This window comes from Homarus americanus, unplaced genomic scaffold, assembly GCF_018991925.1.
Source record: "Homarus americanus isolate GMGI-L3 unplaced genomic scaffold, GMGI_Hamer_2.0 scaffold57709, whole genome shotgun sequence".
Taxonomy (NCBI): Eukaryota; Metazoa; Arthropoda; class Malacostraca; order Decapoda; family Nephropidae; genus Homarus; species Homarus americanus.
The window spans coordinates 31,328-59,168 of NW_024746467.1; the positions used below are offsets into that span (position 1 = coordinate 31,328).

The 27,841-nt window shown below is 40.4% G+C and overlaps 2 protein-coding genes and 1 non-coding gene across 3 annotated transcripts; 1 reads left to right on the plus strand and 2 right to left on the minus strand.

The window, feature by feature from the left end:
* Positions 1–1,520: 1,520 nt before the first annotated feature.
* Positions 1,521–11,098, minus strand: LOC121879243 (ADP-ribosylation factor-related protein 1-like). Its single transcript, XM_042385841.1, has 6 exons — positions 11,017–11,098; positions 9,498–9,601; positions 8,764–8,934; positions 8,092–8,170; positions 5,862–6,033; positions 1,521–1,708 (listed from the first exon to the last, which is right to left on the minus strand). The coding sequence occupies exons 2-6, from the start codon at positions 9,588–9,590 to the stop codon at positions 1,618–1,620; spliced, it is 606 nt and encodes a 201-aa protein (XP_042241775.1). The 5' UTR covers positions 9,591–9,601; positions 11,017–11,098; the 3' UTR covers positions 1,521–1,617.
* Positions 11,099–11,999: 901 nt separating this feature from the next.
* Trnas-uga lies at positions 12,000–12,081 on the minus strand. Its single transcript has one exon. It is a non-coding gene; the product is annotated as a tRNA-Ser (tRNA).
* A 352-nt stretch (positions 12,082–12,433) lies between these two features.
* Positions 12,434–26,292, plus strand: LOC121879244 (kelch domain-containing protein 10-like). Its single transcript, XM_042385842.1, has 8 exons — positions 12,434–12,778; positions 13,533–13,633; positions 22,965–23,204; positions 23,844–23,975; positions 24,088–24,192; positions 24,632–24,749; positions 25,042–25,181; positions 25,860–26,292. The coding sequence occupies exons 1-8, from the start codon at positions 12,733–12,735 to the stop codon at positions 26,139–26,141; spliced, it is 1,164 nt and encodes a 387-aa protein (XP_042241776.1). The 5' UTR covers positions 12,434–12,732; the 3' UTR covers positions 26,142–26,292.
* The last annotated feature ends 1,549 nt before the right edge of the window (positions 26,293–27,841 follow it).

Below are 27,841 nucleotides of genomic sequence, written 5' to 3' on the forward strand. Positions count from 1 at the left end.
TAAAAAAAAAATCGGAATTAATTTGACATTTTATGGATGAGGAAGTGACATGTAGTTATATTAGTGTTAGGCTTGGTTAGGTTAGTATTAGTGTTAGGTTTGGTTATATTAGTGTTAGGTTTGGTTAGGTTAGTGTTAGGTTTGGTTAGGTTAATCTCACCTTAAACACATGCAAATTATTTTAGCCATTCATTAACCAACACTCTCTACCTCCATTAACGACCTTGCAACTACCAAGTCTCAAAGAGCACAAGTTAGTAAATAAAACAATAGCATTTAATAATAGCGTTAGTAAACAAAATAATAGTATTAATAATAGTGTTAATAATAGCATTAATAAGTGTTAATAAATAAAATAATAGCCGTAATAATAGTGTTAATAATAGCCATAATAATAGTGTAATAATAACATTAATAATAGCCTTTTACTATTACTGTACAGTATTTGTATCTGTAAAAGTTCTCAGATGAATGGCAGGTGACCACCAAAAGGCGTACATGATATAATAACATGATAACTGAGAACTAACAGGATATATGGTGAATAAAAATACCAATTAAATTATTATTATTATATTAAATCCCCCATGATATAATAACATGATTTAATTCTACCATGATAACTCAGTCCTTTAACATGAGATATGGTGAATAAAAATACCAATTACATTATTATTATATTAAATCCCCCATAACATGATACAATAACATGATTTAATTCTAACATGATAACTCAGTCCTTTAACATGATATAAAACGTGAAATATATGTGTCACATTATAGTAGTGTCATGTGATACAGTGAGACGATTGGTGTCAATAGCTAGTCTGACAACCTCCCCTTGATGTGACACTGACTGATGTGACACCTCTCTCAAGTGATACACCTTCAGGTGATGCCTGCCTCAAGTGATACACCTGAAATGGCACACCCCCCTCACGTGGCACATCCCCCCCCACTGTATTCACATCTCTGTTGATAAATTCGTAAAAATAAAAACAATTTTTCAGTCAGCCATTAGTCCAAAAAAAAATTTCTTATATAATATTAAAAAACCTTTAATTCCATCTACTTAACATTTCACTTAACATTTTAAAGAGAATTCTTGTCAAAAATTCCTCTCAATAAGTGAACAACGATTTGATGTATTAATAAAATTACAAAATGTTCAAGGGAATCTTTCACAAAATGTACAGCAGTACATGTATCCAGCACAGTACAGTAGGTAATTACCATAACCACCATTGACCTGTACTTTAGCCGTTGACCTGATAATCCAGACCACAGGCTCGTTGGAAGGATCACAACTACTTAACCCACAATCACTAATTAAACTATCAACCAAAACTCAGGTTAAATATATTCCTAATCAAACCACAAACCTAATTTTTAATCCTACCCCCTCCATTGGCCACAGATTTGACCCCTGTAAGACCTCCTATGCTATAAAACCCACCCACCCACCCACCCACCCCTCTGGCCCTTGTATATGTAGTACAGCAATAGTTTTAGGTCGCTGTAAACCCACCCACCACCCCCCCCCTCCTCCGAAGAGTTATACTACTAGTTGACGATTGCTAGTTGGTGACTACTAGTTGGCGACTGCTAGTTGGCGAGTCAGGTGTCGTCGTGATTGAGTGATGGTCTAACGTCGGTGTTTCTCTTGATACACTCCACCAGCCAGTCAATGCCCTCGTCGACCCCGGCTCTGTAAATCACCAAGAGTACAGTAAAAGACAGAGTATGTCGACAGCTTGGAAGACAGAGTACGTCGGCTGCTTGGAAGACAGAGTACGCCGAGTGCTTGGAAGACAGAGTACGTCGACTGCTTGGAAGACAGAGTACGTCGACTGCTTGGAAGACAGAGTACGTCGACTGCTTGGAAGACAGAGTACGTCGACTGCTTGGAAGACAGAGTACGTCGACTGCTTGGAAGACAGAGTACGCCGACTGCTTGGAAGACAGAGCGTCGACTGCTTAAAGACAGAGCACATGAAATCTTTTATTTCTTAATGGTGATGGTCAGAAATAAAGCAGACAACATTGCCATGAAAGAGTATGTCGCCAGCTTAGAACACAGAGTACGTCAACTGCTTGGAAGACAGAGCACATGAATTGCTTAAGCTTATTTCTTAATGTGAGTGATGGTCCAGCTCTGTAAATAAAGCTTAGAAGACAAGACGTCGACTGCTTGGAAGACAGAGTACGCCACTGCTTGGAAGACAGAGCACATGAACACTAAGCTTGTTTCCTAATGTGAGGTGGATGGTCCAGCCCTGTAAATAAAGCTTAGAAGACAGTACATTGCCAGCTTAGAAGAGAGACACGCCAGCTTAGAACACAGAGTACGCCGACAGCTTGGAAGACAGAGTACACGAACTGCTTAAGCTTATTTCCTGATGGTCCAGCTCTGTAAATAAAGCTTAGAAGAGAGTACGTCGCCAGCTTAGAACACAGAGTACGCCGACAGCTTGGAAGACAGAGTACACGAACTGCTTAAGCTTATTTCCTGATGGTCCAGCTCTGTAAATAAAGCTTAGAAGAGAGAGTACCGGTAATGGGGGGAGTACGTCGCCAGCTTGGAAGACAGATCACATCGCCAGCTTGGAAGACAGATCACGTCGCCAGCTTGGGAGAAAGAGTACATGAACTGCTTAAGCTTATTTCCTAATGTGAGGTTAGGTTAGTGTTAGGTTAGGTTAGGTTAGATTAGGACCGTAGACAGTAGCTTGAACCTCCATAGATAAACAAACACAAAACGTGATCGAAAATTCCCCTGCTAGCTTTTAGGTGTACAGGCATCCCCCGCGTTACGGAACCCCGGGGTGCGGAATTTCGCTCTTATGGAATTTGTAAATTATGACCAATAATTTCGCGATACTGCCCGGAAATACGCTCTTACGGATATTGGGGAAATTTTAACAATTTAGAAAAAAAATCACTATATAAAATAAAAAAATTTGTTAAAAATTATAATTTGTTTGGTGTGGATTTCTTGGTGTTTGGTTCCACCAAGTGGAGTCACTCCATTGTTTACATCCAGTGTACGCTCATGTTTCTCACCCCAGCAGTTTGATTTAACCTTTACAAACATACAGTAAGAACAGTACAGTGCATTACCCTTATTCAAGATGACTGGAAAGAAGCCATCAAGTGGAAGTGACCGCAGGAGTGCAAAAAGAAGCCTCAAAGGTGAGTACAGAACAATATTTTTATTTATTCCAACTGTACTTCTCTTCATATTACAGTATATCATAAATTATTTAATGTACTGTATTGTATGTGTTTATAAATGTTTATTTACATTCATAAAAGTGCTTGAATTACTTTTTGGGGGCCGAAAATATTCTTTACGAACTCGTCTCCAGTTTTATAATGGAAGTAAAGGAGAAAATAGGTTTCGCATTACGGATTTTGTAACGCGGGGGATGCCTGTAACTGGATCAGGTACCGAAGCTGGGAGAGGAATATTGATCAGTAATCCATATCTAGATTAAATTGCCATGCAGCCTGATTAGGATTAAGCTTCTGGTTAACTGAGGTGTGCCAGGTCAGAGGTCATTTCAGGGGGTAACTAGATCAATTGGTTGTTGGTAAAGGAATTTGATCTGTAATCCATATCTAGATTATATTGTCATGCAGCTTGATGATAATGATATTGCATGCAGCTTGATCAGGATTAAGCTTCTGATTAAGCTTCTGGCTAACTATGAGGTGTGACAGGTAAGATATAAGGTCACCTGTGGATAGAAAATCTTCAGTCTGACCTTGATTTATTTTTGTAGACTTAATTATGGTAAAGTAAACTTAACCTAACTTAACTTAATGCTAATATAACCTAACCTAAGGCAAGCCTAACCAAACCTAACCTAATCTAACCTAACCTAACACTAACATAACCCAATACCAGATATAATTCGATATATTCGCTTCATTACCCCAAGGCCGTTAGGTGTCCCAGGGTCGTTCGTACAGGTCGTCCCACGATCAATACACAACTCCAGCATACATAAGGCAATAGATATACGTTCGATCATTAATTATTTTAGTTATATACATACATACGGACGATCGATCATACAGGTTGTGCCACGAAGACAAAATAAGGTCGTTTCTTTGGCACATTCTGTATAAACTTGTATGAATATAAAGAAACAATAAATCAAGTTACGTATCATGTCCTAAGGTAGAGGTTTGAAAAATAAAAATAACACAGCTCGGTCTGGTAGCTGGAGGTGACCTATGGGGTGTGGTCTAACATGGCTTAGCCTGTTGGGTCCATTCATATATATGTATAAACATTTACTTTATACCTACATACATACATGGTTCATATATATGTTTACTTTATACACACAAGGTTCATATACAGTATATATTTACTTTATACATACATACATACAAACATGGTCCATACACACACACGCACACACACACACCTTTATTCTCCCCAAACTAACGTATGCGTCACCAGCCTGGTCGTCTTCTCTCAACTCCACCCAACAACGTCAGCTAGAGAAGGTACAGAAAAGGGCCTGCAGAATCATGCTCGGTGCAGAATACTCCGGCTACATCAACACTCTCTCCACCCTGGAAATGCCATCCCTCAGTGACCTCCACCACCAAGCACTGGAAAGGTTTGGCAGTGGACTACTGCACCATCCTCGTCATCGCCACCTCCTGCCACCGGCAGTCCCCCGCCCACCTCGCGCAGTCCGCCACTACAACAAAATTCAGCCCATAAGAGCCCGCACCGATAGAAATAAGAATAGCACCATCCCATCTATTGTTAAAATAATAAACAACTCCTGATTTATGTACTGTACAGCCCTGTAAATGTATTCAACGCATATTATATCATTATGTCTAAATCAAATGTAAGTTTGTATATTTTCAGCCACCGGCTGCAACTCTATTAATAAACCGTTTATTATTATTATTATTATTAGTATTATTATTACACACACATCTACACTGATTTTGTTGTAGTTACTGTATTTTATTGTAGTTATTTTATTGTATTATTTGGATATATCAAACTACAGTAATCTCTCCATTACCCAGAATCCCTCAAATATGGAACTCTCGCAAAATCGCTCCCAAAGCCGGAATTTTTAAGAAAATTCCGGCTTTGGGAGGATTTTCCACGGGGCAAATTTTCCGGAAATTGAAATAAAAAATTCCCCATTACTCAGAAATTTCTGGGGAAAGGGAATGTTATTTTTCCAGGTTGGAGAGAGTCGTCTAACAACCCAGAAATCTCTCGTACCCGGAGATATCACATATAAACAATCCCGCAAATCATAACATTGAGATATTTGTTTAAATATATTGTTTTATTTTGATTCTATAATATGTTTATTATTGTGAGTTTACTTCTGTCGAATGTAAACAAACACAGAGCTGCAATAATAGGAGTTTACTTTGATAATAATGAATAGTGTTGTAAAAATATCCAACTACCGGTAAGTGGGAGTTGCTAACGACGAGGTATTCCTGTACGATCGTTAAGCTATCTATTCTCTCTATCTCTCTCTCTCTCTCTAATCACCACCACGATTCAGCACCTCTGGAACATAACCCGCTAAGAGCCATAGTCCCCTGGAATGGGTTATGTCTTGCACTGTATTGCCCCCTAAGCTCTCCTGTGTTCCCTGGGTAAATCAAAAGAGTCAATTGGTAACCTGGACATAAGGGTGAAAGTCATATGAAATGATTATTGTAGGTTATGCATTTCTACACCATGCTATGCTACATTACACTCTATCCTACCCTACACTACACTATGCTACACTACACTACACTACACTACACTACACTACCCCAAACCATAAATAAAAACAAACCCTCTTTTAACTCACCCAGTCAAAGCCGAGACTGGCATAACCATACAGTCTCTCCGGCCAATCAGATCGGCCGATTGGTTGAAGACCGGTTTGACCTCCCGTACACCCATACACTCGGGTATGTCTTGTTTATTGGCCAGAACCAGTAGAGGGACGCCGGACAGGTTCTCGCTCGATATCATTCTGTCTGTAACGTAAGAGAAATCAGGTTAGTTTAGGGTTGGTTAGGTTAGATTTTGGTTAGGGTTAGGTTAGGGTTGGGTCAGATTTAGGTTAGGATTAGGTTAGATTTTTGTTAGGGTTAGGTTAGGGTTTGGTTAGGTTAAGTAGATGATTTTATTCAATAGAGACAGGGACCCTATACACAAGTAGTTAATAGACTATCACCAGGAACATCTTCACTACAGGGACACAATTTTAATAGCCAATTTACCCAATGACAATTATATTCAATGGCTTAAAATTAATTAAAAATCAGAAAAAAATTGATTATATTTTATTTTTATATTAACTCAGACATAATAGAAAAAAACAATATATCAGTTGGTGACAATATTGCATTATGGGTAAAGATATTATTATCCTTCAGGTACAGGGGGCGGGAGTACTCCTCGACTTACGACCACCCGACCGCCGTAGTCGTATAAAATATTTTTCAAATTACGTATTTTCTAGTACTGAAACGTTTCTGTCCCGTACGACAGCGTGGGCTGAGCCGCCTCGTGGTGTACACCATCCACGCCATAGTGCGCTCAGTTGGTGTTTGGCCGTTGTTGTTGTTAGTGATCGCGCTGTGTACCGACAAAAAATTTTATAATTCCCTTTAAAATGGCTGGCAAGCGTAAAAGTGAGAGTTCTCGTGGTGCTGAGACAGTCAATTACTTTTGAGATGTAAATTAAAATAATAATGCAATATGAAAATGGAAAAACGGTAGCAACCATTTAACGCGATGATATCAACAATTTTGAAGGACAAGGCAGAGGCATTTGGTACTATTAATAAGGGGATGCAAATGTTTGAAGAAATGGATCAAAATGTTGAGTGTTTTACAAAAGTTGACAGACTGGTCCAAGATGCACTTGCTCTTACAGGGAGATTTACAACGAAAAGAAAAGGCAAAATGTGCAGTCTAAATTGGACATATATTTTAAGAAGTCCTCCACTGCTGCCTCCTCACGCCCCACCACTGCTGCCTCTTCACTCCCTAAAGATGATCCAATACCTTCAACAAGTACGTTAGCCTGTCTGAAGAAAGTGAATTTGATGACCCACCCAGCCCTGTCTCCTCCACTGCTTTATCCAATTAATGTAGTCTACATGTTTAATGAAAATATTATGGGGGCCCCGTGTGCATTCAGCTGACTACATTAAAGGTAAGTGCACAGAAACACTGTATTCATTTTTCATTATTGATTACTTTTACTTTACTGTATTTCATTTTAGATTTTCTATGTATTATTTTTTGCATTTTCGACTTACGACCAATTCTACTTACGACCAATTCTACTTACAACCTGGATTTGGGTCCCTAACCCCGTTGTAAGTCAGGGACTGCCTGTATATTAATTTTTTTTACATTAATTTTACTACAGCTACAACCAGGGTCTTATTTTCTTCATATTCTCGTGTAGAACTATCGTCTCAGACTCCCAGCTGTAAACACAAACGAAAAAATGGCGTCCCATCTCCTCTTGTGTGACCAAATTATTATTCATTTATATTGTATAAGGTGCATTCAGAAACATTATTTAATTGTATTGTTTTGGGGGGGGAGAGAAGGGTAAAAAGCCACACAAAAGATATGAAAAAGTCACACTTGGGAACACATCTCATTATTACTGCTTTATTTTAATGGTCATTAATGAATCGCAATAAGACGACTCACCTCACACTGCAATATTTGAGGCCACATTACCGTCGTTCGTGGAGGCTTTACCATATTTAGTCCTTCAGTTGGCTTTTATTTACTGGTTTGGCGACGCTGTAGTTATTATTGTTACTTACATATGGTTTATTACTTGTATGTATTGCTCACATTAACTGGTGTCTTATATGACCGTGTCTCCTATATGACCGTGTCTCTTATATGACCGTGTCTCCTATATGACCGTGTCTCTTATATGGCCGTGTGTCTTATATGGTGTAAAATATGGAAACTAACTACCATAACTAACAACCACCATACCTACCTAACAACCACTATAACTAACTACCGGTAGGAATCACACCACCTAACCAACTCACCAAAAGCCTCCTTCGACTCATCCATCCGTTCCCTATCCGCCGAATCCACCATGTGAATCACTGCGTGGCACTTAAAATACTGAAACGAAAACAATAACAAATGAGCGTCAGACTACCACGGGAGAATCTAGCTTAGGGTTAGGAACAGAATCTAGCAGGGGGTGGAACAGAATCTAGCTTAGGGTTTGGAACAGAATCTAGCTTAGGTTTGGAACAGAATCTAGCAGGGTTAAACAGAATCTAGCTTAGGGTGTGGAACAGAATCTAGCTTAGGGTTTGGAACAGAATCTAGCTTAGGGTGTGGAACAGAATTTAGCTTAGGGTTTGGAACAGAATTTAGCTTAGGGTGTGGAACAGAATCTAGCTGAGGGTGTGGAACAGAATCTAGCTTAGGGTTTGGAACAGAATCTAGCTTAGGGTTTGGAACAGAATCTAGCTTAGGGTGTAGAACAGAAACTAGCTTAGGGTTTGGAACAGAATCAAGCTAAGGGTGTGAAACAGAATCAAGCTAAGGGTGTGAAACAGAATCAAGCTTAGGGTGTGGAACAGAATCTAGCTAAGGGTATGGAACAGAATCTAATTTATAAAACAATCTAAATTATATAAAAAAATAATATTTAATTTAGGATAGAAAAACAAGCTTGCCTCCTTCACCCCCCCCCCCATACCTACCTTCTCCCACAACGGCTGCAGCTCCTCCTGTCCGCCTAGGTCCCAGAAACTGAGCTTGATTCCTGCGTAAGTTATCCCTCCGACGTTCTGGCCGACAGTTGTGGTGATTTTACTGGGGCTTAGGCCTTTGTAGCCTCTGGTGAATTTGGTTTTAGCAGCTTCGAGGTATGTCTGGAAAATGTTGAGAGAATGTTGAGAATGTTGGGGAGGATGGTGGGAGGATTTGGGGAGGAATGTTGGGAGGAAATGTTAAGAGAATGTTGAGAAATGGTTGAAAATTATCGAAAAATGTTGAGAAATGATTGAAAATGGTGAAGAATGTTGAGGAATGATCGAGAATGTTGAGAATGTTAAAGCCCAAAAAAATTCCTCTCCAAGATGAATCCACGACTATACTTGATGAATGTTTACAATTTACACTTCCTTTTGCAGCTGAGGATATGACTGGTGGCACTATCATCAACTGCCTGTGCCAAATATTGACCTTATTTGGCACTCTGGCATATAACCCATTTAGATAGGGACCCATTGCTTATACCCCTGGTGGATGAGGTAGGTTTAAATATGAACCCCTGGTGGATGTGGTAGGTTTAAATACGAACCCCTGGTGGATGCTCAGGTGAATGTTAACACGTGAGATAGTTTGTCATTCTATCACAGCTAAAACAATGGTGGCAGACTACCTAACCTAACCAAAACCTAACCTAACCAAAACCTAACCTAACCATACTCACAGTTTTGCCAGCATTATCCAGTCCGAGTATGAGTACAAAAAACTCGTCCTTCTTGAACAGGTACTTGTAGAGTCCGTAGAAGAGGGAGAACATTGTCCTTGTACCTGGAAGAACGTTGGAACTTATTATTATTATTATTGTCGATGCCACGAACGATAGATTAAAGTCTTCGGAAAATTTTTGGAACGGAAATTAATGTAACGACCGACCCATTTAAGTGTTCGGAAAAATAAGGAACAGAACTTAATCTAATAACTAACTCATTTCAGTGTTCAGAAAAGTTACCAATAATTTCACAGATGTAGAATTTAAACAACTTACTGAAATACTTTAAAGTGCTTATTTGACCGGGATGTCCGGTCAAATAACCAGTGGCTCTTTGACCGGAACCAGCGGTGATTGTTTGATTATGTCGATTTTTAATGGTGGTTTCAGGTCAGGGTAATTTAGGTCAGGGTAGTTTAGGTCATCACATTATTGTTAAAAATTTTGGATGTTTTTAACCACTGTCTTTAATCACCTTCTGATGTGTGTGTGTAATAATAATAATAATAATAATAATAATAATAATAATACTGTATTAATAAAAATAATAATAATAATAATAATAATAATAACAATAATACTGTATTAATAAAAATAATAATAATAATAATAATAATAAACGGTTTATTAATAGAGTTGCAGCCGGTGGCTGAAAATATACAGACTTACATGTGATTTAGACATAATGATATAATATGCGTTGAATACATTTACAGGGCTGTACAGTACATAAATCAGGAGCTGTTTGTATGTATGTATGTATGTACTGTATGTATGTATGTACTATATGTATGTATGTATGTACTATATGTATGTATGTATGTATGTATGTATGTATGTATGTGTACTTAAGGAAGTACCCCCATACTCGTATGCTAGATGATGAGTGGCAGTGCTTGGTCTGCTGTATGTTACCTGACGTTATTAATATACAAATTAAAATATTATAGAGTTTTACAAGACAGTCATGACCTTTGAGGATAATGCTGGCAGTAAAATTTCCTAAACTTTTCACAATTTTCTCTGCTGGTTCATCTCATGCTGATGTGGAGAGGTAATTCTCTTTAACTATATTTGATGAAGTCATAGATCCACAATTGTCTAAATTTATATTCTGTTACAAGTCTCCTGTCTGTGAGTGAGAGAGCACAGGCTGGAAGAAAAAAACTATTAAGGAAACACTAAAGTAAATCCTATTTTGTTTTCATTAGTTTACCCTATATAGTATAACATTTTGATGCAAATTATCTCTAACCTAACCTAACCTAACCACACCCAGAGGAGACAAGAGACCCTACCCTAACCTAAGGCACACAAATCCCTCGATACATTGCCTCCTCATTTCTCCCATATCACGATTAATACGTCACCAAAACACACCTATAACTCTCCATCGTGTGTAATAAAATACAGATTATACGTCAAAACACACGAGAATGATATAATTATAGAGGAAAGAGAAGATTATACTCACTCTATGAAGCCGACTAACTGCTCTCCACGTCAACATCCTCGAGTCAACAAAACAATGGAGGCGTTCTTGTAGGTCATAGTCGTCGTGCTTTAATATATTAATTATCCATAAAAAATGTAATTTAAACATATTATAATTTTATCATAAAACATCTATAATATTATATATATTTTTAAATATAACTAAATTATACATATAAAAAAGTAAGAGCATAAATGAGATATATTTTAGTTTTATTCAAAAGCTAAAAGAACAGTATGGTCTTCTAGGTTATAGCAGTCGTGCTTTTACATATTAATTATCCATAAAAAACATAATTTAAAAATATTACGATTATATCATCAAATACCTATTACAATATATTTAATTTAAAAATAAAAATAAATTATAAAAACACCAAAATAATAACATACAAGAGATATATTATTTTTTATTCATATGCTAAAAGAACAACATTGTCACTGGATTTAAGTCGGTTATAAAACTAAAATGATAACATTAATCATTAAATTACAGAAAACGGATTACTAGTTCAGCAATCATGGTATTATATTATATCTTTTAGGAATGACAATGATAATGACAATTATATAATATAATAGAGATTAAAAAGGACATTTTAATTTATATTGTCCCTTAATAGACCTGAGTATACTTCTTCTCGTGTATACATTATTTATACATGATATACACTATAATACTTCAAAGGACAAGTTTTAATATACACATAGTTGATTATTATCAATCTTAAAATAAGTCATAAAACTTCAGTCGTGGAGTTTGATAATAATAATAATAATAATAATAATAATAATAATAATAATAATAATAATAATAATAATAATAACAATAATAAGTACAGCTTAGGTTACACAGGTTAGGTTAGAGGACTTCCTCAGGTAAACCAACACCCACCTTGGTATAAAACTACAGCAGAACCTACAGTAAGGGAGGTCTCCTGGTGGGCCTCCTTCAGTACACATCGCTGCGGACAGAATTCGAGTCTGTGCGGGAAAAACCCAATGGATTTCAAGTCCATCTTCTTAACCACTCGAACACCACAGCCGATAATAATGCACTAAATACTCTAACCTAACCTAACACTAATACTGCTTAACCTAAGTATAACCTAACTGTAACCTAATTGTAACCTAATCTAATCTAACTTAGTACTAATCTAACCTAACACTAACCTATCCTAGCCTAACCTGACTGCCACACTACCACCACCAACACTCACAACCAACCACCACCACCGCTAACCACCACAAATTTACACCAAAAAGATAAAATTCAATTTACAAAAAAAACCCTAAAAGAAAGAGCTAACAATAACTAATTAAGGTGAAAACTAGCCCTTCAGTAGACAGGTAAACTAATTAATCGGTCTTAATTAATTTCTATGTTGGCAACTCAACACCTGTCATGAGTTTATAAAGCTCGGTAGGATGTGTGTTGAAGCCAGTGTCCAAGAGACAGTACTTGGGGATACACACGTTTAATTAGCCAGTGACCGAGTGACAGTACCTGGGGACAGTACCTGGACACGTGAATAACCCACGCTGTTAAGGGTTAAAGTCTTCGTCAGTAGCAGCAGTCACTCACGTCGTCAGGAGGTGTCAGTCGTCGTCAGGAGGTGTCAGTCGTCGTCAGGAGGTGTCAGTCGTCGTCAGGAGGTGTCAAGTCATCGTCAACAGGTGTCAGGCCTTCGTCAGCATGCAAGACAGGTTCATGGATGAAGTACAAACGTGGTCAGCGGAGGGTGAGTATGAGTGGCAGTCCTGCTGACACAAACACGTCCTGACACACACACACTTAACCTATACAAGCTTTTCTTTTCTTTTTTACAGGTATTATCCCACCCGGGCACAGGTCACTCACCCACATGGGGCCTGGGGGGCGATAATAATAATAATAATAATAATAATAATAATAATAATAATAATAATAATAATAATAATAATAATAATAATAATAATAATAATAATAATAATAATAATAATAATAATAATAATAATAATAATAATAATAATAATAATAATAATAATAATAATAATAATAATAATAATAATAATAATAATAATTCAGATACGTAAAATTTATAGTAAAAATACAAAAATAAAAATGATAAAATAATAAGATAAGATAATAATAATAATAATAATAATAATAATGATAATAATAAAAATAATAATAATAAATAACCATAAAGAAATAAAGAAAAAAAAAGATCAAGAGAGAAACACTATATGTATGTTGTTGTCAATGGCAAGAGAAACAAGTGAGACCCTACAATTGTGTGTAAATGAGGCAGATGATCAACCTGGTCACATATGGCAGCAGGGTCCACCATTAGACAACACATTATGTTCCCAGGCGGTAGTACCTCCCTGTGTGATGGCTGACTACTACGAGGTGTTGTCAATGTTGGTTAGGTCAGGTCAGGTCAGGAGACAAGGGGCAGGTTAAGACCACCGCCTGCAGGTTAATCTCTTCCTATCACCGTTATCCTGCAGGACACACACCTACAGGACGCAGCGGTCACAGGATATCCTGCAGCGAGTCCTTCCTCTACTGTGTGGGCGGCTACAACCCATCCTGCGGACCCCTTCAGGAGGTGAGTGCCCCTGGGGAGTACTGGTGGGGAGGTGGGAGAAGGGGGAGGAAGGGGGGAAGGAAGGAGGAAGGGGGGAAGGAGGAGGAAGGGGGGGAGGAAGGGGGGAAGAAGGAGGAAGGGAAGGGGAGAGGAGGGGAAGGGGAGGAAATAGGGAGGAGGAAGGAAGAAGAGGAGGGGAAGAGGAGAAGAAAGTAACGTAAAGGAGGAAGGGAAGAAGGAAGAGAAGGAAGGGGAAATAGAGGAGGAGGAGGGGAAGAGAGAGAGGAAGGGAAGGAAGAGGGGGAATAGGGAGGAGGAAAAGAAGAAGAAGAAATGAAATAAAGATACAAGTAACAAAAAATAACAAACGTAACAAAAACATAAGAAAATAACAAAAAGTAACAAAAATTAACAAAAGGTAAAAAAAAAGTAAAAAAGTAACAAAAAGTAAAAAAAAAAGTAAAAAAAAAAGTAACAAAAAGTAGTGAAAGTCCTGGGAAGTAGTGAAAGTCCTGGGAAGTAGTGAAACAGAAGTAGATAATGCTGAAAATATAGTTAGTCATAATAACAAACATCAAAGTAATAAATGTAAAACAGATAGAAACGGAAGAAACATATTGAGTGTTTATTATACTAATAGTAGAAGCCTGTGTAACAAAATGGACCAGCTCAGGGCCATTGTTAGTAAAGAGAACATAGATATAATTGCAATAACGGAAACATGGATAAATTCAAACAGCAAGCATTTTTTAGCAGAATTTCATATGCCAGGATATAACCTGTTTAAATTTGACAGAGTGGGAAGGAGAGGTGGCGGTGTAGCAGTGTATATCAGGGTGTCATTAAAAAGCTGCAATAAATCAAACATTAAAACAAATAGCGACAATGAAAGTATTTGGGTAGAGATTGGTGAGGGCAGTGAATCCGTAGTCATTGGTGTTATATATAGACCACCTAATTTGAGTAGGAACGATGGTAAATTGCTATGGGAGGAAATAAAGAAGGCATCTGATAGAAACAATGTATGTATTCTAGGCGATTTCAACTTTTCAGGCATAGATTGGAAAAATCAACTTAGCGATAGTGAACCTGAAGATTTTCTAGAAGTAGTACAGGATAGTTTTTTATATCAATTCATAAACTCGCCCACTAGAGGAAATAATATCCTCGATTTAGTTCTCAGTAATAATGAAAATTTAGTAAAAGATGTTGGGATTGGAGATGAACTAGGAAACAGTGATCATAAAGCCATATATTTTAACATAATATGGGATGGCAGGAAGAAGGAAAATTCGGCCTTGATCCCGGATTTTAGGAAGGCTAATTACGGTAGCATAAGGAGAGACCTAAGGGATGACCCTATGGTCAAAAGATTAATCCCCCCACACCTCCGGAAACTGTCAACTTAGGACGGGATAACCCCGAATTTAATTTAGCAGCTACTTATGAACAATTTATTGCGACAATCAATAATGCCCAAAATAAACACATCCCTAAAAGAAAATTCAGATCGATACGGAACCAACCAAAATGGATGAATAATAGACTCCTATATCTTCTAGGGAAAAAGAAAGGAGTATATAGAAAAGTTAAGAAAGGCGAAAATCACTTACTTGGTTACTATCAGAACCTAACAAGACAGGTAAAAACAGAAATTAGGAAAGCAAAGAGAAATTATGAAATCAAGGTAGCAAACGAATCGAAAAATAACCCAAAGCTTTTTATCAACTGTATAAATCAAAGGTTAGAGATACAATAGGTCCCCTTAAAACTACGACAGGAGAAATGACTGATGATGAGTTAGAAATGTGTAGTACGTTAAATAGTCATTTTCGCTCCGTATTCACAAATGAAAACCTAGCACAGTTTCCAGAAGTTCATAAGGTATATAACGACAGTATAGAAAATATGTTGATGAATATCAATATTACTAGTAATGATGTGCTTAAAGTAATTAACAAACTGAAGCCTCATAAATCGCCTGGTCCAGACGAGGTATATGCTAGAATATTAAAAGAATGTAGAGAAGAGTTGAGTAATCCATTAGCAGTTTTATTTAATAAGTCATTAGAATCGGGCCTAGTGCCAGAAGCTTGGAAACTTGCAAATGTAGTTCCGATTTTCAAAAAGGGTGATAAATCAATAGCATCAAATTACCGTCCCATTAGTCTCACTTCAATCATAGGCAAGTTGCTAGAGTCAATTATTGCTACAAAAATCAGAAGCCACCTTGAAACATTCAACTTAATTCATTCTTCTCAGCACGGGTTCACCCAGGGACGTTCTTGTCTCACAAATTTGCTTAGCTTTTTTCTCAGAAGTATATGAAGGTAGATAATGATAAGTCATATGATATAATTTATTTAGATTTCAGTAAAGCATTCGATAGAGTCCCTCATGAGAGATTGATAAGGAAGGTAGAAGCACATGGAATAGGTGGATCAGTATTAAAATGGATTAGGTCATGGTTAACTGGTAGGAAACAAAGAGTCAGCATAAATGGATTAAAGTCAGACTGGGTGCGGTCAAAAGGAGTTCCCCAGGATCTGTATTAGGCCTCTGCTGTTTGTTATATTCATTAATGATCTTGATTTAGGCATAACTAGTAGGATTAGTAAATTTGCAGATGATACCAAAATGGGGAGAGTGATAAATTCAGACAGTGACTTTGAACACCTTCAAAGAGATCTAGATACCTTATGAGTGGTCAGTAGACTGGCAAATGAATTTTAATACTGATAAATGCAAGGTACTACAGATAGGAAGACGAATACAAACGTTAAGTATAAACTAGGTAACACGGAAATAGAAAACTCAGTTTGTGAAAAAAGATCTAGGTGTATTTGTTAGCAACGACTTGAAACCTAGAAAACAATGTATTAGCGTTCGCAACAAGGCAAACAGGATTCTTGGGTTCATATCTAGGTCTGTGAGTAACAGAACTGCTGACGTTATCTTGAAACTTTACCTAGCATTAGTGAGGCCACACATGGATTATGCGGTTCAGTTCTGGTGTCCTTATTATAGAATGGACATAGATTCTTTGGAGAGAGCACAAAGAAGAATGACAAAAATGATCCATAATATTGAAACCTTCCATATGAAGAAAGACTGGCAGGCTTACATTCATTAGAGAGAGCGTATAGAGTTAGGGAGATATGATAGGGTGTACAAGTGGGTAAGTGGATTAACAAGGGTAAAAATGGAAGATGTTCTGAGCTCAGTAACTAACGAAATAACTAGAACAAATGGCTTTAAATTAGATAAATTCCGATTCAGAAAGGATTAGGCAAGCACTGGTTTGGTAATAGAGTTGTGGATATGTGGAATAGGCTACCGAGTGCTATAGTAGGATCGGGGACGCTAGGGAGCTTCAAGACGAAGTTGGATAGGCACATGGAAGTGCTGGGATGGGTGTGAAAGGGATCTGCCCTGTATGGGCCAGTCGGCCTCCTGCAGTATCCCACTTTCTTATGTTCTTGTGTTCTTATGTAACAAACGTAACCAAAAATAACAAAAAGTAACAAAAAAGTTACACAAACACAAGAGACAGTTTGTAGGTCCCGTACTCAGTAACCTTGGTGATGGAAGTAACAGTAGCTTAACCACCCGCATGGCACGCAAGGAGCATTGAGGGGGGGGTCAATGTCAGATTCATTTAGTGTCTGTCTGTCTGTTTGTCTCCTCCGTTTGGTTAGGTTAAGTTAGTGCATAATCTCATCTACACACCACCACTACCACCATTACGTAACACCACTACACCACCACTACCACCATTATGTAACACCACTACACCACCACTACCACCATTACGTAACACCACTACACCACCACTACCACCATTATGTAACACCACAACATCACCACCATTACGTAACACCACTACACCACCACTACCACCATTACGTAACACCACTACACCACCACTACCACCATTACGTAACACCACAACATCACACACCACCATTACGTAACACCACACACCACCACACTACCACCATTATGTAACACCACAACATCACCACTACCACCATTATGTAACACCACTACACCACCACTACCACCATTACGTAACACCACTACTACCACTACCACCATTACGTAACACCACAACATCACCACTACCATTACGTAACACCACTACACCACCACTACCACCGTTATGTAACACCACAACATCACCACTACCACCATTACGTAACACCACTACACCACCACTACCACCATTGCAACACCACTACACCACCACTACCATTATGTAACACCACAACATCACCACCATTATGTAACACCACAACACCACCACTACCACCATTATGTAACACCACAACATCACCACTACCACCATTACAGCTAACACCACCACACCACCACTACCACCATTATGTAACACCACAACACCACCACCACACCATTATAGCAACACCTAGCACACCACCACCATTATGTAACACCACAACTTTACCACCACCATTATTAAACACCCACAACACCACCACCATTATGTAACACCCACAACACCACCACTACCCACCATTATGTAACACCACAACACCACCACTACCACCATTATGTAACACCACAACACCACCACTACCACCATTTATGTAACACCACAACACCACCACTACCACCATTATGTAACACCACAACACCACCACCACCACCACCATGTAACACCACCACTACAACTACATTACGTAACACCACAACACCACCACTACCACCATTACGTAACACCACAACACCACCACTACCACTACATTACGTAACACCACAACACCACCACTACCACTACATTACGTAACACCACAACACCACCACCTCTCTATCTCCCGTGTTAAGTAAAATTCTTTTCTGGATCAACATAGCCGACATAGCCAACATAGCCAACATAGCCTCATCAATATCCCACACATGAAGAAACAGTTACTCAAACATATATACCCCCATTATGTGTATAAGAATATTAATTACTATATTGATAAGAAAAGTGGCCAGACTACTGTTGGTGGTGGTGGCCATACACAGTATAGTGGCCATACATAACCGGGCGACTAAGGAGGCCATTGGTTTAAACCTGTTTTTCAAGTCAGGGACCACCATCTACCTTACCTGCCGAGTGACCGTCTGATTCCACTTACTACGGACATAATTTCAAGGCTTTAACACACACACATACACACACACACGGCTGTATAAATAAGTATATAATCTATGAGCATTTTGATACGCGCCAAAATCCCTCTATATACATCAACTTTTCCCGCGTAAATCCTCGCCATAAAAGATGTATTATGGCGGGTGTTTTTTGTTTACATACTCGCTTGAAGGCTTTATCACCAGTGAGTGTTGGTGTGGCCAGGGCCGGATTTAGGAAGTGGGCAAAGTGGCCAGCTGCCCTGGGGCCTCCACAATCTGGGGCACTCCATATGTTACAATATTTTATTTATTTGTTTATTCATTTGGATTATTTTTTTTTCATGCTTTAAAATTCATGTTTATCTATTCCATCACGTAAAACTATGTTCAGCAAGAAGCGTGATAGAAATTAGGCTAGCTACTCCGTGAAATTCATGACTACCTGGTTTTCTTATGAACCGTATATTTTTTATGAATGCTTCTGTGTGTTGCTAATAATATATTTAGAATTACACAAACATATATTGATTAAAAATGAACTAATGTTCTAATTTCCTCAATATAACTGCATATGGCTTCAAAATTTTCCAAAGAAGTGTTCAGATTTCAAAAATTTCCCGGGAGGCTCACAGCGCCCCCCGGAACTCTCAGATGTTTAGGCTCGCTTCACTCACCACCCCACCCTCTTATAATGACGGGAGCCTCCACAAGAGGCTGCCCATGGGCCTCCACAGTTCTAAATCCGGCACTGGGTGTGGCGTCGTCCCGTGCTCCTTAACATGAGTTATTTATTATAAATTTTAACTCAGGGATTAATAATATAACAGTTACTTACTTTTATCAAACGTAACCTAACCTAACTTAACCAAATCAAACCTAACCCAAGTTATCGTAACTTAACCTACCCCAACACTAACCTACCCCAACACTAACCTACCCCAACACTAACGTACCCAACACTAACCTACCCCAACACTAACGTACCCAGCACTAACCTACCCTAACCCGGGGACGTAGCTACAGTCAGCCACAAGCCTCAACCATTCACTTAGTGACCCAAGGCCATATGACTAACACACACACACACACACACACACACACACACACACACACTCTCTCTCATCTTATTCAACCTTAACTTAACATAACTTTTCCTAACCTAACACTAACCTAAACTAACCACAAAAAGTAGAAACTCAACAGTACACGTGGCTAGACGAACCAATCCACGTGAGACAGAATCAAACCTGCAGCTGTCAGCAGTTGGATGACCTCCCCTGTCTGTCTGTCTGTCTCCCACACACCTCCTCCCCTGTCTGTCTGTCTGTCTGTCTCCCACACACCTCCTCCCCTGTCTGTCTGTCTGTCTGTCTGTCCCCACACACCTCTCCTCCCCTGTCTGTCTGTCTCCCACACACCCTCCCCTGTCTGTCTGTCTGTCTCCCCACACCTCCTCCCTGTCTGTCTGTCTCCCCACACCTCCTCCCTGTCTGTCTGTCTCCCCACACACACCTCCCCTCCCCTGTCTGTCTGTCTGTCTCCCACACACCTCCTCCCCTGTCTGTCTGTCTCTCTCCCACACACACCTCCTCCCTGTCTGTCTGTCTCCCACACCTCCCTCCCCTGTCTGTCTGTCTGTCTCCCACACACACCTCCTCCCCTGTCTGTCTGTCTGTCTCCCACACACACACCTCCTCCCCTGTCTGTCTGTCTGTCTCCCCACCTCTTCCCTGTCTGTCTGTCTCCCACACACCTCGTCCCCTGTCTGTCTGTCTGTCTCCCACACACCTCCTCCCCTGTCTGTCTGTCTCCCACACACCTCCTCCCCTGTCTGTCTGTCTCCCACACACCTCTTCCCCTGTCTGTCTGTCCCCTCCACTATACCTGTTCACTTATATAACCAGGGGCGGATCCAGGAATATCAAAAGAGGGGGTCCAGGAAGTTTTGAGTGGGGGGACATGGCGAGAAAAAGGGAGCCCATCAAGATAAGGTTTTTTTGTCCCCTCCCCCAGATTTTTTTTTTTTTTATCAGGCCAATATTGAAGCCATTTTGAAGCCATGTGCACTTGATAGTAAGAGACATTTTCAGGTCAATAGTTATTACTTTTTACTATATAAGGGGGGTCCGCACCCTCACGACCCCCTGGATCCGCCCTTGACAACACATGTATTTAAGCAATTAATTTTTATTTTAATAATATTTAAGGAGGAAATTTTAATTACTTAGACACCTTAGTTTATCTGACCTGAAGATTAATCACCCGGACACTAACCTAACGTAAATAACAATACTACTACTACTACTACTACTACTACTACTACTAATAATAATAATAATAATAGTAACAATAATAATAATACCTTCACTATTATTCATTTGCGACAGAAACATATAGAATGAGAGATACTTACATATGTGTGTAGTGTAGTGTGTGTGTGTATGTGTATGTGTATGTGTATGTGTGTGTGTGTGTGTGTGTGTATGTATGTATGTGTGTGTGTGTGTGTGTGTGTGTGTGTGTGTGTGTGTGTGTGTGTGTGTGTGTGTGTGTGTGTGTGTGTGTGTGTGTGTGTGGAACATCAGCATTGACTCAACCTGACCTGGGCTAATACACCACCACTGGTACCACTACCATCACTGTTTACGTAACTTAGGTGGTGGTGGGGATGGAATGGTGAAGTGTGAGGAGGCGGGGGTGGATGGAGTGGTGGATGGGTGGTGGGTGGTGGAGAGTGGATGGGTGGTGGGGATGGGTGAGTGAGGGATGGGTGGTGGGTGGTGGTGGGGGTTGATGGGTGGTGGGGGTGGTGGTGGGGGCAGGGAGATGGGTGGTGGTGGGGGGCAGGGATGGGTGGTGGGGATGGGTGGTGGGGGTGGTGGGGGGTGGTGGGGATGGGTGGTGGGGGTGGTGGGGGATGGGTGGTGGGGGGTGAACCTGTTTGGACAAGATAGCATCAACAGCCGTAGATGAAGTGTTGCCATGGGTTTTAAGTAACGAAACCCAAACGGTAGTTCCTTTGTTTTATTATAAAAGGTTGTATATATAATTCCTGAGTGTATATCAACCGTAAGTCTCACTGTCTAGGAGTGAATGAGAAAGGGACGGTGTTTATGTATGATAAACGTTAGGTCACGTCCTTACGATATGAGTTGTGGTGAGCTACTGAAGCTTAGGGGCATCGCAGTGTGTGCTTACAGGAATGCTGAGCTATGGGTCCCGCCCTCTTGGGTAAGTTGCCCGCTCACGTGTCAATCTCATGTCTTACTCATAGACAGTGGAAAGTTACAGGGTGGTGAATCTGAATATAATATCAGATGTATTGACCCATTTATATAATACGTTCTGTTGATGAGACAGGGGCCTATTACACCTAACCTTACTAACCTAACCTAACCTAGCGTTAACCGAACGTTAACCTAACCCCACCCTCAGGTAGCGTTAGTGTGTTAAAAAAAATCCCTTTTAAATAAGTTAGGTTAGGTTAATGTTCACGAGCTCTGAAAACTATATACCGCACCTCAAGAAATGTGTGTGTGTGTGTGTGTGAGAGTGTGTGTGTGTGAGTAAGCGTTTTAATTACCCATTAACATATAGTTTATTCATTAAAAGAAAAATTACTAAACGTCCGTGAGTCCAACTTAATCGCATTAAGTGACTGTACCCACGATGGCTCACGTATGGACAACTTCTTCAGCTATTTCATCAACCATTCAACAGATAATTCAACCATTTAACAGATAATTCAACCATTTAACAGATAATTCAACCATTTAACAGATAATTCAACCATTTAACAGATAATTCAACCATTTAACAGATAATTCAACCATTTAACATAATTCAACCATTTAACATAATTCAACCATTTAACAGATAATTCAACCATTTAACAGATAATTCAACCATTTAACAGATAATTCAACCACTTAACGTCTTTCCTCAAGTCATGTCGTCATCAATAATTCACCAGATTATAAAATATTTCTATGAATCTGACCAATAAAAAAAACCATTACTTTGTTTTTATTAATGACCAATTCATGTTTTAATAGGTAGGTAGTTAGTTAATGAGGTAGCCTGAACTAGTCTCTACATGGTTGGTTTAGTTTGGTTGGGTTTGGTTGGGTTTGGTTGGGTTTAGGTTAGTTTTCGTTGAATATTTGTCCATATTTCTGACAGACTAATGCAGGTTTGTCTTGTGTTCCAGACATGGCGACTTAATCTATCAACGTGTGAATGGGAGCAAATATCCGACCCATCCAATACGCCCAAGGCCAGTGTGTCCCATTGTCTCACCTCCTGTGGGCGTGATCTCCTCATGATGGGCGGCACAAGTTTTCCCTTTGGCAGTCTTCTGAGTAGCCAGGTAGAAGCGTGTGACGTCAACACGGGTCAATGGCGATCACTAGGGACATCAGGTCACTCGCCGCCTCAGTTATATGGTCAAGTAAGCATCTAAATTAATTTTTTTTTAAGTTTCAATTATATTAAAAAAATACTAAATACAAAAATATATTAATTTCCCCAATATATTAAACGATTCTTAATTAATTGCTATAGTGAATTAAAAAACTCATATTATTTACACCAGACGTTCATAGTTGATAAAAATAATAATTAAATTTACATCTCATAATTAACGTACGTACATATATAATTACATTTAACCCATTAATTAAATTATTATTTTGATATATAAACTTTAGGCTGTGTGTGTGTGTGTGTGTGTGTGTGTGTGTGTGTATATGTGTGTGTGTGTATGTATGTGTGTGTGTGTATGTATGTATGTGTGTGCGTGTGTGTGTGTGTGTATGTGTGTGTGTGTGTATGTATGTGTGTGTGTGTGTGTGTGTGTGTATGTGTGTGTGTGTGTGTGTATGTGTGTGTGTATATGAGTGTATGTGTGTTTGTGTGTGTGTGTTTGTGTGTGTGTGTGTGTGTGTTTGTGTGTGTGTATCTGTGTTTATGCGAGTGTATATGTGCGTTATTTATCTGTGTATGTGTGTATGTGTGTGTGTGTGTGTGTGTGTGTGTGTGTAAGTGTATTTATGTGTGTGTAATACGACCGTGTGCACATTTTCACCAGGCTGTACGTCGCTTGGGGGACAATATGTACGTCGTGGGCGGCACGTCGGGCTATCACTTCTCCATGCACGCCCACGCCCTTCACCTGCCCACCCTCACCTGGACCTGTCTGGCGCCCCACGGTATCCTCAAGGTAAGCTTCAACCCCAGCTTATTACACCTGATTAACCCCCAGCTGAGGTAAAATTATATGTTCTTATATCTCACCTAACGTAACCTAACGTAATCTGACCTAATCTGACCAGGATGGTGAGCCACAGGGGAGGTATAGGGCAGAGGTGGGCGTGGTGCCTGGCAGACTGGTGGTCGTGGGCGGTGCTGACGCCTACAATGTGTTCTTCCTTGATGAGGTAAAGTACACACACACACACACACACGTCATCTCATAATGGCATAGTGTAACAACAACAACAACAATAATTATAATAATAATCTTAATAATAATAATAATAATAATAATAATAATAATAATAATAATAATAATTGTGTAGAAGCTGTCACCAACACAACAACCACACCCTGAGTTAACGAGCTGCATGACCCAGTGTCAAGGAATAGTCCGAGAAAACCGGACAACTCACCGACTGCACTGGCTAACCATTACCCCGGAACACAATTAACATCCAGGTCCCCAATTACTGCTGCTGGGTAGACAGAGACAAATGGCGTTGAGAAACTTGCCCATAGCTCCACCCTGCGTCATTAACACAACAGGAAAATATTGTAGGATAGCAGAACGACGCTGTCATGCCCGCCTTTGACTGACACATTGGAATTTCCTCTTTGCAGTTGCCAGTGCTGAGTTTGGACACGGGTAAATGGGAGATGGTTAAAACCCATCCAGACCCACTCGTAAACGCCTATCCCAGCCCAAGACGGTGTCACGCTGCCGTACAGAAAGATACAGGTGAGTTACAGGTGATTCACAGGTGAGTTACGGGTAAATTCTCTTAGTTATATAAGCTGTGTAAGTAACCTGTCGTGTGTACACCTGAGTTAATATTAATGAATGGTTTAAAGGGAATAAACATTTTATCTTACAAGCCAAGCCAAGGTTGAATGAAAACACACACACACACACACACACGGGCATCAGAACCAGGTCTGATAAGCGCTCGTATGTGGGATTAAATAAATTAATTTTTAGAAGAAATTCAAGAGAGAGAGTCCTTAACAGGTCCGTGTACTTATTCTTCCAGAGCTGTACGTGATAGGAGGCACGGACGGGTCAGAGGTGCAGTCTGACGTATGGAAACTGGACTTGATCTATCTCACCTGGACCAAAGTTAATCTGCAATTACCTAAACCTTTATATTTCCACGATGCAGCCCTCACTAAGGTACCTCACCCCTCACCTAGGTACCTCACCCCTCACTAAGGTACCTCACCCCTCACTAAGGTACCTCACCCCTCACCTAAGGTACCTCACCCCTCACTAGGTGCCTCACCCCTCACTAAGGTACCTCACACCCCTCACTAGGCACCTCACCCCTCACTAGTGCCTCACCCCTCACTAGTACCTCACCCCTCACTAGTACCCCTCACCCTCACTAAGGTACCTCACCCCTCACTAAGGTGCCTCACCCTCACCTAGGTACTCACCCTCACCTAGGTACCTCACACCCTCACTAGTACCTCACCCCTCACTAAGGTACCTCACCCCTCACTAAGGTACCTCACCCCTCACTAAGGTACCTCACCCCTCACTAGGTACCTCACCCCTCACCCTAGGTACCTCACCCCTCACTAAGGTACCTCACCCCTCACCTAGGTACCTCACCCCTCACTAAGGTACCTCACCCCTCACTGATATGTTGTTATTTTCCTCATTAAGTAATTATAATAAATATATCAGGTTAGTGTCAGGTTAGTGTCAGGTTAGTGTCAGGTTAGTGTCAGGTTAGTGTTAGGTTAGTGTCAGGTTAGTGTCAGGTTAGGTGAGAGGTTATGATTACAGAGCAGTTGTTTACAGAGCTTACATTAACAGAGCAGTTATTTACCGCAGTTCTATTTACAGAGCGGTTATCTCTACGTGTACGGCGGCCTGTCCTCCATAGGCAGCACCGACAGATCCTCAACCGTCTACCGCGCCAGGCTAGACACGCCGCCCCTACTGGAGGCTGCTTGGGAATCGTTCACACACTGTCCTGCCCTCAAAACTACTCCTTCTGCGTCATCTACAGCACCTACAGCCAGAGATCTCCTAGCGGCAGGTGTACCCAGGAACCTAGTCATACGGCTGGGGAACCTGAAGAAGGGAAGGGCGTCTAACCTGAAGGAGGAGAGATGTGACTACTAATAAGTATCAACAACTTTGCTGCCCTGCCCTGCCCTGCCCTGCCCTGCCCTCATGTTTTGTCCTATTTGCATTCCTGTTCATCCCTATCCTGCTTGACTGCCCCCCTACCCTATCCTGCCATCACCACACATCTGCCTCTCAGGACATCACGCCCCCCAAGGCTAAACAATAAGTTCCTACATTCTTTCTACACTTCTACGGGGAAGAGAATGATTAAGGTGATGTGTTCATAACTCTGTGTGTGTGTGTGTGTGTGTTGAGGAAATCATAATCTGGTGTCTTCAAGGTGGCGGGAGGAAGAGGAGGAGGAGGAAGGAGGAGGACGAGGAAGAAGAGGAGGAAGAGGAGGAAGAAGAGGAAGAAGAGGAGGAGGAGGAAGAAGAGGGAGAAGAGGAGGAGGAGGAAGAAGAGAAGAAAGAAGAGGAAGAAGAGGAGGAGGAGGAGAAAGAAGAGGAGGAAGAGGAAGAGGAGGAGAAAGAAAAGGAAGAGGAGGACGAGGAAGAAGAGGAGGAAGAAGAGGAGGAAGAAGAGGAAGAGGGGGAAGAGGAAGAAGAGGAGGAAAAAGAGGAGGAAGAGGAAAACAGGAAGAGGAGGAGGAGAATGTACCCTCACCGCCTCCTGCTTTCACTTTCGTCTCATGATCAAGTATGTGGTAACAAGAGAAGGTGAAGGGGTGTGTGTGTGTGTGTGTAATGTTTTGTGTGTTTAAATTTATCACATGTGTCATAATTCACTAATAAACATTCTTATTTTTTAAGTAATTTGATATGTAAACCATTTGAATTAAACACACACACACACACAAACATATAATGGTTGCCCCTAGTGTAACGAGGATGGCCGGCCCAAGGGCCACCTACTGTAGACGTGAATTTGTTTAAGGTGTAGAAGCTGTCACCAACACAACAACCACACCCTGAGTTAACGAGCTGCATGATCCAGTGTTTAAGGTGTAGACGCTGTCACCAACACAACAACCACACCCTGAGTTAACGAGCTGCATGACCCAGTGTTTAAGGTGTAGAAGCTGTCACCAACACAACAACCACACCCTGAGTTAACGAGCTGCATGACCCAGTGTTTAAGGTATAGAAGCTGTCACCAACAACAACCACACCCTGAGTTAACGAGCTGCATGCCCAGTGTTTAAGGTGTAAAGCTGTACCAACACAACAACCCTGAGTTAACGAGCTGCATGACCCAGTGTTTAAGGTAGAAGCTGTCGCCAACACAACAACCACACCCTGAGTTAACGAGCTGCATGACCCAGTGTTTAAGGTGTAGAAGCTGTCACCAACAACAACCACACCCTGAGTTAACGAGCTGCATGACCCAGTGTTTAAGGTGTAGCAGCTGTCACCAACACAACAACCACACCCTCAGTTAACGAGCTGCATGACCCAGTGTTTAAGGTGTAGAAGCTGTCGCCAACACAACAAATCACACCCCTCAGTTAACGAGCTGCACGACCCAGTGTCTAAGGTGTAGAAGCTATCACCAACACAACAACCACACCCTGGGTTAACGAGCTGCATGACCCAGTGTTTAAGGTGTAGAAGCTGTCGCCAACACAACAACCACACCCTAAGTTAACGAGCTGCATGACCCAGTGTTTAAGGTGTAGAAGCTATCACCAGCACAACAACCACACCCTAAGTTAACGAGTCGCATGATCCATTGTTTGAGGTGTAGAAGCTGTC